The sequence below is a fragment of the Haliotis cracherodii genome, unplaced genomic scaffold, assembly GCF_022045235.1.
Source record: "Haliotis cracherodii isolate W230 unplaced genomic scaffold, xgHalCrac1.p SCAF_24, whole genome shotgun sequence".
NCBI lineage: Eukaryota > Metazoa > Mollusca > Gastropoda > Lepetellida > Haliotidae > Haliotis > Haliotis cracherodii.
In genome coordinates, this window is record NW_027266280.1 from 1,712,799 (window position 1) to 1,729,151 (window position 16,353).

General features: G+C 43.9%; 1 protein-coding gene across 1 annotated transcript; it reads left to right on the forward strand.

The window, feature by feature from the left end:
* The first annotated feature begins 8,358 nt into the window (after positions 1–8,358).
* Positions 8,359–15,872, forward strand: LOC139472554 (uncharacterized). The gene is made up of 8 exons (XM_071255024.1): positions 8,359–8,542; positions 10,655–10,765; positions 12,113–12,337; positions 12,732–12,909; positions 13,776–13,891; positions 14,418–14,574; positions 15,061–15,165; positions 15,866–15,872. The coding sequence occupies exons 1-8, from the start codon at positions 8,359–8,361 to the stop codon at positions 15,870–15,872; spliced, it is 1,083 nt and encodes a 360-aa protein (XP_071111125.1).
* Positions 15,873–16,353: the final 481 nt, after the last annotated feature.

Below are 16,353 nucleotides of genomic sequence, written 5' to 3' on the forward strand. Positions count from 1 at the left end.
TTTAGAATAAACCTTATTTCTGGGACTGCGAATGATTTACTGGAGAAGGCTGTAGATGTAGCATTTGTTAATGTTGAAGAAAGTATTGGGTATATCACTGAAGCTGTTATTATTGCTGCATCAGATATGAAGAAAATGAATAAGGACTGTAAATATGATCAACAATGGTTTGATAGCGAATGCCAGCTACTTAAAAAGGAACGATGTAGACGTTTAAATAATTTTAGAAAGAATAAGGATAGAGGATCACTAACCGACCATAATAGAGTAAGAAATCAGTACAACGATGTTTGTAGGAAAAAAAAGACAGAATATTTCGAACAAAAACAGAAACTGTTGGAATCAAGCATAGATAATTCTAAAACATTTTGGTCATCGCTAAAAGCCATTAAACCAAATTGATATTGCAAAAATGACATTGATATTCAAGCCTGGTTTGAGCATTTCCAGGAACTGTTTTCAGTTCCATTTAGCCATGACAATAACAATTTATTTGACATGGAATTCATGGAAGATAAAGTTGACAGTGTAACAGATGATATTCTTGAATGTCCAATATCTAGAGAGGAAATTATTGACAGCATATCCCAAAACTTACTGTAAATATAGATACAACCAAAGTTGTAGTTTTTGAAAATGGTTGTAACATATCCAGAAAAGAAAAATGGTTTTACAGAATGAAGCCTGTAGAAGTTGTTCCATTTTATAAATACTTAGGCTTGTGTTTTACAAGTAGATTAACTTTGTCAAGGAATGCACATACCATTTCATTGCAAGCCAAGACAATTTTTGTAGGCATATTAAAAAGTCTTAGAGTTCTGGACAATGTTACATATGATGTATATTTTAAAATATTTGATACAAAAATAAGCCCGATGCTATTGTATGGATCAGAAATTTGGGGCCTAGAACATTTGGATGTTATTGAGAAAATACATTTATATGCATGTAAACGGTTCTTGGGTGTAAAATCTAGCACAGAAAACGCAAGGGTATATGGTGAATGCGGACGGTTTCCGATGTATATCAATAGTTATTTAAAGGTTATTAAATACTGGGTCAAGCTATTAAATATGCAATCTTCAAGATAACCGAAAAAATGTTATAATATGATGCTTCTCTACACAGCCACGGGAAACAAAATTGGGCATCAAAAGTTAAAAACATGTTATACGAATGTGGATATGGTTATATTTGGTAACAGCAACATGTATATATGCCACAACATTTCTTCTCCCGTTTGACACAGACTTTAAAAGATATGTACATTCAAAAATGGCATTGTTCTTTGTCCAGTTCTAGAAAAGCAAACTACTACAATACATTTAAGACTACTATTATACTAGAACCTTATCTATTAAGTGTAAATTTACATAAGTTTAGAACAGCTCTTTCTCGATTCCGATGTGGCTCACATGATCTATTTATTGAAACAGGCAGATATGAAGGTATTGCAAGAGAACACAGACTTTGTAGGATTTGTAAAACTGATTGTACTGAAGATGAATATCACCTTTTATGTGTATGTCCAGTGTATGAAGATTTAAGAGCAAAATATCTAAATAACTATTTCTACCGCAACCCAAACGGTAACAAATTTTGTAAATTAATGACTTGTGATTGTACAGAAACTATTAGAAATCTATCAATGTTCATTTATCATGCCATGAAACTAAGAAAATGTATGAATTTGTAACACGCCCCACACATATTACTATAGGCCTTTGGCCTCATAAGTACCATGAATAAAGATTGATTGATTGATTGATAAACACTGATCCCACCTCGTGGAAACTCATCCCGTCTCGTGTACACTCATCCCTACTCGTTGACACTTTTCCCACCTCGTGGACAATCATCCCACCTCTTAGACACTCATCCCACCTCGTGGACACTTATCCCACCTCGTGGACACTCATCCCATCCCCTCGACACTCAACCCATCTCGTGAACACTCATCCCTATTCGTGCATAGTTATCCCACCTCATGGACACTCATCCCACCGCGTGGACACTCATTCCATCCCATGGACACTCATCCCATCCCATGTACACTCATCCCATCTCGTGTACACCCATCCCTACTCGTGGACTCTCATCCCACCCAGTGGAAACTTACCAACCTCGTGGACGCTCATCCCACCTCATGGATACTCATTCCACCTCGTGGACACTCATTCCACCCCGTGGACACCCATCCCACCCCGTGGACACTCATCCCACCCCGTGGACAGTCATCCCACCCCGTGGACTCTCATCCCACCCCGTGTACACTTATCCCACCTCGTGGACTCTCATCCCACCCCGTGGACAGTCATCCCACCCCGTGGACTCTCATCCCACCCCGTGTACACTTATCCCACCTCGTGGACACTCATCCCACCCCGTGGACTCTCATCCCACCCCGTGGACTCTCATCCCACCCCGTGGACTCTCATCCCACCCCGTGTACACTTATCCCACCTCGTGGACGCTCATCCCACCTCATGGATACTCATTCCACCTCGTGGACACTCATCCCACCCTGTGTACACTCATCCCACCCTGTGGACAGTCGTCCCACCCCGTGGACTCTCATCCCACCCCGTGTACACTTATCCCACCTCGTGGACTCTCATCCCACCCCGTGGACTCTCATCCCACCCCGTGTACACTCATCCCACCCTGTGGACAGTCGTCCCACCCCGTGGACTCTCATCCCACCCCGTGTACACTTATCCCACCTCGTGGACTCTCATCCCACCCCATGGACACTCATCCCATCAAGTGTACACTCATCCCATCTCATGTACACTCATCCCTTCTCGCGGACTCTCATCCATGGACACTCATTCAACATGGCCACTCATCCAACCTCTTATTTTACCTCGAGGACACTTATCTCATCCCGTGTACTCTCACCCAACCCAGTGAAAACTTATCCCACCTCAAGGACACTCATCCCATCCCGTACACTCTCATCCCATCCCGTGGACACTCATCCCAAACCGTGGAGAATCATACTACCCCGAGGACACTCATTCCATCTAGTGTACACTCATCCCTACTCGTTGACACTTATCCCACCTTCTAGAAAATGATCCCACCTTTTGGACACTTATCCCACCACGTGAACACTTATCCCACCACGTGGACACTCATCCAACCCAGTGGACACTCATCGCAACTCTTGGACACTCATACCATCCCCTGGACACGCAAAATATCTCATGGTAACTCATCCCTACTTGTGGACACTCATTCAACATGGCCATTCATCCCTACTCGTGCATACTTATCCCACCTCGTGGACACTCATCCCACCTCTTCGACACTTATCTTATCTCGTGTACACTCATCCATTCTCGCGGACTCTCATCCATGGACACTCATTCAACATGGCCACTCATCCAAACTCTTAGACACTTATTTCACCTCGTGGACACTCATCCCACCCCATGACCACTCACCCCATCATGGACACCCATTCCACCTCGTGGACACTCATGCCATCTCGTGGACACTCATCCATGGACACTCATTCAACATGGCCACTCATCCCATCTCGTGGACGCTCATCCAACCTCTTGGACACTCATTCCACCCCGTGGACACTCATCTCACCCCGTAGACACACATACTACTTCGTGAACACTCATCCCATCTCGTGTACACTCATCCCATCCCGTTGACACTCATCCCACGTCTTGGACACTTATCCCACCTCTTGGATACTCATCCCACCTCGTGGACACTCATCCCATCCCGTGGACACTCATCCCAAACCGTTGACACTCATACCACCTCGAGAACACTCATCCCATCTTGTGTACACTAATCCCTACACGATGACACTTATCCCACCTCGTGCAGAATCATTCAACCTCTTGGACACATATCCCACCTCGTGGACACTCATCCAACACCGTTGATATTCATACCACCGTGGACACTCATCGAAACGTGTGGACACTCATACCACCTCATGGACACTCATCCCAACGTTGGGACACTCATCCCACCTCGTGGACAATCATACCACCGCGTAGACACTCATCCCACGCCGTGCACACTCATCCCACCGCGTTAACACTCATCCCACCTCATGGACACTCATCCCACCGCGTAGACAGTCATCCCACCTCGTTGACACTCATTCCACCTCTTGGACACTCATCCCACCTCGCCCACAGTCATCCCACAGCGTGGACACTCAACCCACCTCGTGGACACTCATCCCACCGCGTTGATATTCATACCACCGTGGAAACTCATCCCAATGCGTGGACACTCATCCCACCCCGTGAACACTCATCCCACCTCGTGGACACTCATCCGACCGCATGGACACTCATCCCACCGTGATGATATTCATACCACCTCGTGGACACTCATCCTACTGCGTGGACACTCATCCCACCCAGTGCACACTCATCCCACCTCGTGGACACTCATCCCACCGCGTGGACACTCTTCCCACCCCGTAGACGATACTAATGCCACCTCGTGCACACTCATCCAACCCCGTTGATATTCGTACCACCCGTGGACACTCATCTCACCGCGTGAACAATAATCCCACCTTGTGGACACTCATCCCACCACGTGGACACTCATCCTACCCTGTTGATATTCATACCATCGTGGACACTCGTCGATACTTGTCCCACCTCGTCAACACACATACAACCACCGGACAGTCATACCTCCACGTGGACACTCATCCCGTAACGTGGACACTCATCCCGTAACGTGGACACTCATCCCATTTCGTGGACACTCATCCCACCTCATGGAAGACACTTATCCCATCTCGTGGACAATCATCCCACCCCGTAGACGACATTCATAACACCGTGGACACTCATCCAATCTCGTGGACACTCATCCCACCTCAGAGACACTTATCACACCTCAAGGACACTCATCCCACCTCGTGCACACCCATCCAACCTCATGGACGACACTCAGCCCACCTCATGGATACTCTTCCCGCGACATAGACGGCATTAATGCCACATCGTGCACGCTCAACCCACACCGTGAATACTCATCCAACCCCGTTGATATTCATACCACCGTGCACACTCATCCCACCTCATGGACACTCATCCCACCGCGTGGACACTCATCACACCTCGTGGACACTCATCACACCTCGTGGACGCTCATCCCACCTCGTGGACACTCATCCCACCGCGTGGACACTCATCACACCTCGTGGACACTCATCACACCTATTGGACACTCATCCCATCTCGTGGACACTCATCCCACCGCGTGGACACTGATCCCACCGCGTAGACAAACATCCCACGCCGTGCACACTCATCCCACCGCGTGGACACTCATCCCACCCCGTGGACACTCATCCTACCCCTTGCACACTCACCCCACCTCATGGACACTGATCCCACCGCGTAGACAAACATCCCACGCCGTGCACACTCATCCCATCGCGTGGACACTCATCCCACCGCGTGGACACTCATCCCACCCCTTGCACACTCACCCCACCTCGTGGACACTCATCCCACCCCGTTGTTATTCATACCACCGTGGACACTCATCCCACCGCGTGGACACTCATACCACCTCATGGACACTCATCCCAACGTTAGGACACTCATCCCACCTCGTTGACAATCATCCCACCTCGTGGACACTCATCCCACCTCGTGGACACTCATACCACCTCATGGACACTCATCCCAACGTTAGGACACTCATCCCACCTCGTGGACACTCATCCCAATGCGTGGACACTCATACCACCTCATGGACACTCATCCCAACGTTAGGACACTCATCCCACCTCGTGGACACTCATCCCACCACATCGTCACTCATCACACCTCGTGGACACTCATTCCACCTCATCGTCACTCATCCCACCTCATGGACACTCATCCCATCTCGAGGACACTTATCCGAACTCGTCGCCAATCATCCCACCTCATGTTGACTCATCCCTTCTCATGGACGACACACATCACCTAGAGAATATCGTAATGCTTGTTAGATACATAGGTTTCTAGTTTCAAGATGAAGCACACTTTTCCATTAAAAAATACATATAGTAATATGTCAAAACTCTCATCCCACCTCGTGGACACACTTTTCCATTAACAAAAGACCTATAGCACTATATGGACATATATCAATGTTCATTGATCATGTTATGTAAATTAGAATATTAAACGGATCTGTAACCACTCCCGAAATCAGAATTGTACTAAGAAATAAAAACTTTATCCTTATTATTATTATCCATTATTTATCTTTCTTTCTCTGTCTCTCTGTCTCTCTGTCTCTGTCTCTCTATCTCTCTGTGTCTCTCTCTGTCTGTCTCTCTCTCTGTGTCTCTCTCTGTCTCTCTCTCTTACCTGGGTAAGGTACAGATATAGCCTTCTGATATGAAATACTGGCGTGACAAAGACCTGGGTAAGGTAGAGATATATCCCACTGTAATAAAATTCTCACGTTAGATAGACCTGCGTAATGTACAGGTATAGCCTTTTGATATGAAATACTGACGTGAGATAGACCTGCGTAATGTACAGGTATAGCCTTTTGATATGAAATACTGACGTGAGATAGACCTGCGTAATGTACAGGTATAGCCTTTTGATATGAAATACTGACATGAGATAGACCTGCGTAATGTACAGGTATAGCCTTTTGATATGAAATACTGACGTGAGATAGACCTGCGTAATGTACAGGTATAGCCTTTTGATATGAAATACTGACATGAGATAGACCTGCGTAATGTACAGGTATAGCCTTTTGATATGAAATACTGACGTGAGATAGACCTGCGTAATGTACAGATATAGCCTAAGATGTGGAATATCGAAGTGAGATAGACCTTGGTTAGGTACAGGTATACCTCACAGATATGAAATACAGACGTGAGATAGACTTGGGTAAGGTACAGATATAGCCTTCTGATATGAAATACTGACGTGTGATAGACCTGGGTAATGTACAGATATAGCTCACTGATGTGAAATATTGACGTGAGATAGACCTGCGTAAAGGTACAGGTATAGCTCACTGATGTGAAATATTGACGTGAGATAGACCTGCGTAAAGGTACAGGTATAGCCAACTGATGTGAAATACTGACGTGAGATAGACCTGGGTAAAGGTACAGGTATAGCCAACTGATGTGAAATATTGACGTGAGATAGACCTGCGTAAAGGTACAGGTATAGCCAACTGATATGAAATACTGACGTGAGATAGACCTGGGAAAGTCCCTTTGGTATGGGCTAGCATCGCTCATCATGTTGACAAGTAATGTGTCATATTCAGTAAATGGAATGTTTACCTGAGATCAATTCTGGAATTACTTAACGTGGAAGGTAAAAAGGTTGATTGAAAAGCTATAGTAAGCTAAAAACAAAGTCTGTCTTTCCATGAAATGTGAAGACAAAGTTCATGCCCTCATGCGCCTAAATAGCCAAAAAATGGAGTAGTCACCAACAGGAGCTGTTGGTTTATTGCTCGACATGGGGTGAGGTGAAATGGGGGGTTAACGTCGCGTCCAAGATAATTGCACATTATAGCACACTGAGATAGCATGCTGCAGTTTACATTGAAAACGTCACTCAGACACAGTATACTGACTCCGAGCCGACGAGTCCTTGTTTGAGCCCCTCAATGCCGAGCGCCTGACAGGATATCAACAAGTACGATCTTTTAATGTTTTTTCGGTATGACTAGGTCGGGGATCGAACCCCGCACCTTTCGCTCTCCGTGCGGACGCTCTACAGCGAGGCCACAGAGGCGCTCTGCTCGACATGAAGGGGAACATGCTTTATCAGGTTCCACGTCCATGATTAGAATCTCGTTTCAATATAAAGTTTAAGCAATTTGTAAGTAAAAGATGTAGTGTTTGAAAATGTAGAGAATAATATAGAATACAAATGTGTGATTGAGTGTTGGTTTTCGCCGCAGTGGCATTATTCCTGCCATATCAAGGCGGGCGATAGCTAGAAGTCTTCACGCTTCTCTTGTAGGGTATGAATAATCTAAATAGGACAAACCATTTTTCTCAAGGATCATATTCTGCCCTGAGATCAGAGACTTCTGAGTCTGGAATTCTGATACCCAATCCGCTCTACATCAAGGTTGTATGATGTCCTTCAACCAATTCAAAATATATGTCAAACAGACAAAACCTTAACCTTACCATCTGTTTCAATTCGTAAACATATGCTGCGGTTTATCAAAATCATTTACATGCAGCGTGGTAGATATTACCACGTGTGTGACACACCTGGATACGTGACAGGTATCTACTGGTCCACGAGAATTTCGAATGCCTATAATAACTCTTGAGGGTGAGGAGGAAAGTCAATCGGAATCAACATGACGATGTTCGACAACGGTCTCTTCATAGTTCTCCTGGCTGTCCTTGCGCCATCACTGGGATGTCCGCCTGGACCAGATGAGCTCCCCGACAAGCTCGCTGAGCTCTTGACTCAACTAGAAACCGCTAAGGCTGATTTCCAAAGTATCTTTGATGTCACCGATGAACAGTGTCCATGTCAGAGTAAGTAAATGGCATTTTTGAAAAAGATCTATAAAGCATTACAGAATTAATGTAATCTAAACCTACAACGTGATGTCTATTGCCGAGCCGACCTTAATGCCGAGCGCCAGACAGGGTAACAACAAGTACCATATTATAACGTCTTATGGAATGACGCGGCCGGGGATCGAACCCCCGGACCTATCGCTCTCCGGGCGGACTATCTACGACTAGACCACGAAGGCGGTCGGCATCTGATAGCTTTTCTTTAGTTCAACTATAGTTTCTAGCTTCAGGAGCACTTGCTTGACAACGGATCTATACCGAAATGTCGCTTTTTACGGTATTTAAGAAGTTGTTATGCATAAAATTGTGTCTACCTTGTCATCCGTCAACTTCTAAGTAATGCCTATCAAACAATTTCGGAGAACTTGTATCTCAGGATTCAGTATTTACATTTCAATCGCGTGTGCGCAAAGTGACTGTTGGGGATAAAAAGTAGGGGATATTAGCAAAAAACAGCTGATTACAGAAATACAAAGAGGTATCGAGTGATGGCATTGCATGGAAAAGGAAACGGAAGGATTTGGCGTAATATGACAATCAAGAGAACATGTTGGCGGTATATTGTAAGGGTGCAAACAACATGATGACAGTGGTGGGTAGTCAATTCAAGCGACAGAACCCTTTCCTCAATCAAAAGAAGTATCTGCCAAACGCGGAACTCATTCTACAATTCCAACGTTATCGTGAGCAGGGGTTTCAAAATCACTATCGAATAAAATGTCAAAGCTATGTCTCTCACTGATTTTCAGTATCTTATAATATTGTATTGATAAGGACAACAATTATTTCAGTAGTTTGTGCAGGTTCACGATGGCTATCGACAAGGGCGATGCCATGTTTGTTTGTAAACACTGAAAGTAGTACCTACCTCATATCTACATCTCTATTCCTATGTGACCCCAACGGGTACCGTTTTCATCCGTTGGCTTTATCCTGCCGAGACACCTCCCCATAATATGATAAACCTAAAGACTAAGTTGAATTCTAGGCCAAAACGCCTGTAAACAAATGCCACTTTGATCAGTTTTCCCTTAACTTTGCAGTGTGGGATGGTGGTGTACAAAGTTAAAAAACAAATGTTTTCAAAAAAAGTGACAAAACCCTTTCCATAGTCGATTGTACGATTCCGACTACACCACGTGTTTATGAATAACTATCAAATAGTGATGATACCAGGTGTTCGCAAAGTGTTGTGCGTATCTTGTCCCAGCGGTGGCACCCGTCTCAAGCACATGCAAATACACTCTTCAAAAAAAAGAAACACACAGATAGTATGTAGTTCATTGAACCTGACTACACAAAAAATCCGGTATTTAAATTGGAAATGTTGGTGGCCTGATATTCGACAAACGGTGCGTCAAAACGCAACCATTGTCGATTTGTGATGTCTTAAACGGCATTGTTTTCATACTTGTTCAAAATTGTCATGGAGGAACAGTAAAGCAAAATGCACGTGCAAGTTATGGCATTCGTAACTTGTGGTAGTGGTAGGACAGAATTCGTACACTTATCCAGCCAGTGCCGAGGAGAAGAAGATTCGTGATTGCTGCCCGGGGCGGTCACACGAGTTCAGCGCAACCTTGTGACCTAATGCGACAATGAACAGTTTTCAGTGCCTTTGTACAACGACAACATGTGAATATCGAGCTCCAAAATTTCATATTTGTATCTATGATTTTAAATTAAACATATCGACTTAATTAGGTACAATACATTTATGTACTAAAAATCTACCTGTGCGATTCTTATAATTCCATCAGCATTATGTAATTCATTCATTCGGTGTAATGTCACAAAGAAACATAATTATTTGAGACCATTGTGGAACCAATATGCCATTGCACATAAGAGAAGCACTGGACTTTTACGGAGAACGTGATGACATCTAACTTATTTAAAGCTGAATTGTTTACAATTGTAGATGTTTCCATACCTACAGGTGTGTTTAAGTTCCAAGTTCCAATACATGTACGGCTGATCACAGCATTGTATCGTCAATAAACCGGGACAAACACAAAGTGATGGTTTTAAATAAAGAACGACAGTTGATGTATATTTCTGTTTCAGCTCCCGGGGATTGCTTTGAAAATGATCTCGAAGCCCTCAACACCACACTTTGCGATCTTATCAACAATCTCACAGCACTGACCGTGGATCAATCAACGGACTGTCCTGGACGTAAGTAGAGAAACGAATGAGAGGCAAAATCGGAGAGAGCGTTCACCTGAACCGCCTACATGTTGACAAAAGAGACCAGATTGATCTATGAAAATACTTTTAAGCTGACAGTCATTAGAACATTTGAACTGACAAATTGAGTATACTGGCGAAAACACGATCCAGACAAGAAATGTTCAACTGTCTAGTAGAAATTCAGTCATATATACCTTTCACTTTATCAAGCTTTATGCTTGTATGAATTGTATTTCGTAATACAACCCATGCTTGTCCCCGTGAATATCAGGGTTATAATAGGTCTTCAGAAACGCATGTTTGTCCCCGTGAATAGTAGGGTTAGAATAGGTCTTCAGCAACCCATTTTTGTCCCCGTGGAGATCAGCGTTAGATTAGGTCTTCAGCAACCCATGTTTGTCCCCGTGAATAGCAGGTTTAGAATAGGTCTTCAGCAACCCATGCTTGTCCACGTGGAGATCCGGGTTAGAATTGGTCTCCAGCAATCCATGCTTGTCCCCCGTTAAGATCCGGGTTAGAATTGGTCTTCAGCAACCCATGCCTGTCCCCCGTTAAGATCCGGGTTAGAATTGGTCTTCAGCAACCCATGCTTGTTCCCCGTAAATATCCGGGATAGAATTGGTCGCCAGCAATCCATGCTTGTCCCCCGTTAAGATCCAGGTTTGAATTGGTCTCCAGCAATCCATGCTTGTTCCCCGTAAAGATCCGGGATAGAATTGGTCGCCAGCAATCCATGCTTGTCCCCCGTTAAGATCCGGGTTAGAATTGGTCTCCAGCAATCCATGCTTGTTCCCCGTAAAGATCCGGGATAGAATTGACCTCCAGCAATCCATGCTTGTAAGAAGCGACTTAAGTGATTGGGTGGTAAGGCTCGCTATCTTGGTAAATGAATGTCAGTAGCGTAGACCGATGCTCATGATGTCAGTCACTTTCTTTGTCTGGTCCAGGCTCGATTATTTACAGACCAGATATAGCTGGATAATTGCGGCGTTAAACAACAAACAAACAAACAAACATGTTTCTGAATGTCGAGGCAGGCCTCTGGTATGGAATCTATTTGCAAAATGTTACATTGTCCATCGTCGTACTTATAGACATCACATTATTTCTCATGCCAAGTTGATTTTGCGTTTTACAATACATATGTACATACTTTTTTCTATTGGAAGACTGTACCTGGTTACAGCTTAAAGCCCTGATAAGTTCATATTTAAAACTAATCTTTTGTCCTTCTCTATATTGATATTTCCGCCACTTTCCTCTCAAATAATGTCGTATTATTGGGAAAATAAAAACATATTTCCCAATCACAAGATTAACGATGTGTTACAGTTGAAGGATGTGCCGCACTTGTTGGTGGATGCAGTCGGACCGACATTGCTCAGGTTGACCCAGTGGGGACGATTCTGCCAAGTTTGGATGTGACTTATAATGTCAGCGCTTTTACAGTAAGCGGAGACAATGCATCAAGTTACAGCATATACACCCTCTCGTATCCGCCCCGGATTGCTTCCGTGTACTTCACCACGACTGAGATCACATTCATCGTACTACTCGGTAAGTCGTTACACCCTCAATACCTGGTTAATGTCCTGCCAGTAATACAGAAACGTCAACAATCAAACACTAAGAGGTTAAACAATAATGCGGAAACCAATCTAGAATTTTCACACCATTTTCATTTTCTTCTATGGATGGTTGAGTTCTACAGGAGTGAGTGAGTATGGTTTTACGCCGCTTTTAGCAATATTCCAGCAATATCACGGTGGGGGACACCAGAAATGGGCTTGACACATTGTACCCATTTGGGGAATCGAACCTGGGTCGTCGGCGTGACGAGCGAACGTTTTAACCACTAGTCTACCCAACCGCCCGTTAAACTACAAATGTTGACTGTATGCTTCCATATTACACTATTATATTTGTGTATTATATATTTGTCTTTGTCTAGAGGAAGACTTTGGAAGCGGTACTGGTATCGCTGTCTTGGATGATCTGCTGTATGTCGCCATTAATGATTATCGCAACACGGGTATCGATTACCTTGCGTCCATTCCTACATCTGGCGGAACTTTGCAGCGTCTTACCAAGTTTTCCTGCGAGGCTGGGAGAGTCAGAGCTTTTAATGGGTTGGTATCGCAGTTATGTTTCTGTATTTTACACAAAATTACTGTTCATAACGGTCTAGTTCCTTAATTATTCAATTTAAGATTAATTATATGCAGTGTAGGTCAGGTTAGTGAGTGAGTGTGCTGGATTTAATGGTGCTTTGAACAGTATTCCAGTTATATCACGGCGTGTCTGCTTAATGTGGGAGGAAAGACCGAAGTGATGCAGGTCTCAGACGTTGACCACTTTGGTGAAACCCACGAGCACGGGTATGGTGCTGACAAACGTAGAAACATAATCGGGGCGAACCGGGATTCGAACCAACAATCATAGGTTTCTGGCGTGCCCAAGGGACGCAACTCTGATCAGCCGTTCACCAGTGATACAAGTGGGAAAGAAAATATATTTATATTTTTCTCATACTCCTTTTCTCGGATTGGTTTATTTCTCTTGAAACATCCAAACCTGTCTTTTAAAACATAAAGCCTTATGGTTCGTGAGGCCCACTACAGTGAGTATCAGGGCCAGGGCACCAAGGCGAGGGCCATGTTATTTACCATATTTACCATCTCTGCTCGTGAATGTTCCTTATTTCAGTAAATAGAATGAGTAATGTTATTCAAGTTTTACATATTAACAGTTAAAAGTTCAAGCGAAACCTTGGAAAATTGCCAAGTATAGACGAGCAAGGTCAATAGCAACACCTGGTCAGATTATTAATATATTAGGTGCTTGACCTTATAAATATAACAGAGACCAAGCACATTGTTGGGTGATGTTTCAAGACAAAAACGTCTGAAGTATCCTCAAATGAAATTTGGCATACGTTTGTCAGGCAAATAAACAATACTCCATGTTGACTGCAAGCAATCATCTTCTCTTTAAGGCGAGTGTACTTCAGCGACTGCAAGGAGATCAAGTGCGTCGACAAGACAGGTGGAGATTTGCAGACCAAACTGAAGTTTTCAATGGACATTAAATCGTTTGACGTCATTGACGATAGTACGTATAACAAAACATATACCACGTACAGTAGAACATATACCCCAACCTTCTTTGTTTGTTCGTTGTTTAACGCCGCACTCAGCAATATTCAAGCCATATGACGGCGGTCTGTAAATAATCGAGTCTGGACCAGACAATCCAGTGATTGACCTCGATCCACGCAATTGGGATACGATGACATGCATCAGCCAAATCAGCGAGCCTGACCACCCGATCCCGTTAGTCGCCTCTTACAATACGTATAGTCGTTTTTACGGCAAGCATGGGTTGCTGAAGACCTAGTAAGACTCAACAGTATCTGGTCCAGGCTCGGAGTATTAACAGCCGCCGCCATGTAGCTGGAACATTGCTTTGTGTGACCTTAAACAACAAACAAACACAACTTTCATTTGAAATTGTTTTGAGAAAAGGGGTAAGCGGCAAATCCATGCCGAGATGACTAGCTATATCTACAACATGTTCCATGTCATTCTTTGTAATGAAGTGGTGATTAAGGCAAAATTTGATTTGTTTTCTTCGACAGACAGTATCGTGTTTAGTGATGCTGCCGGTGGTGTATGGATCTACGACATTGCGACCAACTGTTTCAAGCTGCTGTACTGCATTCCGGGCGAACCATGCGGGGACGTCAAGATCAACCGCTGTTCTTCTTTGATATACCTGGCCTACCCTGGTGTCAGGTCAGTGTAAGGAAAGAGTGAGTCAGCGAGTGAGTATGGTTTTACGCCGCTTTCAGCACTATTCCAGCAATATTACGGCGGGGGACACCAGAAATGGGCTTCACAGATTTTACCCATGTCGGGAATCGAACCCGGGTCTTCGGTGTGACAAGTGATCACTTTAACCACTAGGCTACCCGACCGCCCCTCAATGAAATGAAGAACAATGCTACATTGTGTACAGAAACAAACGAATTACTTACATGTCTGGTCGGATACAGTCACCAAAATCCTGTTATGACATATCATGATACTTTTTGGTTTGATCATCGAAAATAAAGCCAAATCATTCAAGTTCTCTTCCAGACCATCCGACTAACTAGGATGTCTTTGTGGTTTCAACCGGTTACCCATTGAGTACCTAAGATCTGTTATGTCAAACCCCATTTGATCTTGGATGGGAAATGATTATGATGGTTGTAACAGACATGTTTTATCTTCTTTAAGCAATCTCGACATTTTCAACGCCACATCCTTGGAGTCGGTGGGCACTCTGGAGTACACCACGTCCAACCCCAGTGTTTGTCCGAGTCTCGGATTCGAACCAGACTGGTAAGTTAAATCACAATAGCAACATCACATAGCCCAGGAGACATGTCAAAACATGGAACACGGCACAACAGGATATACCATTCATATACCATTTTCAGAAAGTTACAAAACCAGTAAATTATTAATCCTATGTACATCACAGAAATACGAGTAGACATCATGGTAACCAAGCGCAGGACCTGTTGACGGAAAACAAATGAATATGTGAACAGTTTTGTTCCAGTTTAAGGAAGATGTAGTCCAAATCCTCTTATTTTTATTTAGCCATAGTCAACTTTTTAAGTTGATTTGATCCGTTGACGACGGTATTGCTCAGTGTCCATACCTCTTGCTTTGTTATAGCCTTCCAAATACCAACATATACCGACACCCGTGAAAATCGGGGTTAGAATAGGTCTTCAGCAAGCCATGCTTGTCCCCGTGAAGATCAGGGTCAGAATAGGTCTTCAGCAACCCATGCTTGTCGCAGTGTAGATCAGGCTTAGAATAGGTCTTCAGAAACCAATTCAGAGGCGACAAACAGAATCTGGTGGTCGGGCTCGCTATGCCAATTGCTTGGATCGATGCTCACGATGCCAATCACTGGATTTTCTGGTCCAGACTCCTCTGTTCATAGCTCGAATGTTGCTGAGTGCGGCGTTAAACAACAAAAAAAACATTGAAGTGATACATATAATAAACAAGTTTTTGTCTTTTTCAGCCCATAATTGGCAGAGTGGGTAAGATTTTATCGTTAGAATCATACAAGTGTCACAGGTTCGCGACATTATTTGATAGGAGAATAAGTTTCAATTATATTACCTTTAATCATGATAGTAGATGTATTAACCAAGCGAGTATTGAGTTGTAGCACCCGTGAAAACCCCGGTAGGAATAGGTCTTCAGCAACTCATGATTGTCCCCGTTTAGATCAGGGTAAGAATAGGTCTTCAGCAACTCATGATTGTCCCCGTGTAGATCAGGGTAAGAATAGGTCTTCAGCAACTCATGATTGTCCCCGTGTAGATCAGGGTAAGAATAGGTCTTCAGCAACTCATGATTGTCCCCGTGTAGATCAGGGTAAGAATAGGTCTTCAGCAACTCATGATTGTCCCCGTGTAGATCAGGGGTTAGAATAGGTCTTCAGCAACTCATGATTGTCCCCGTGTAGATCAGGGTAAGAATAGGTCTTCAGCAACTCATGATTGT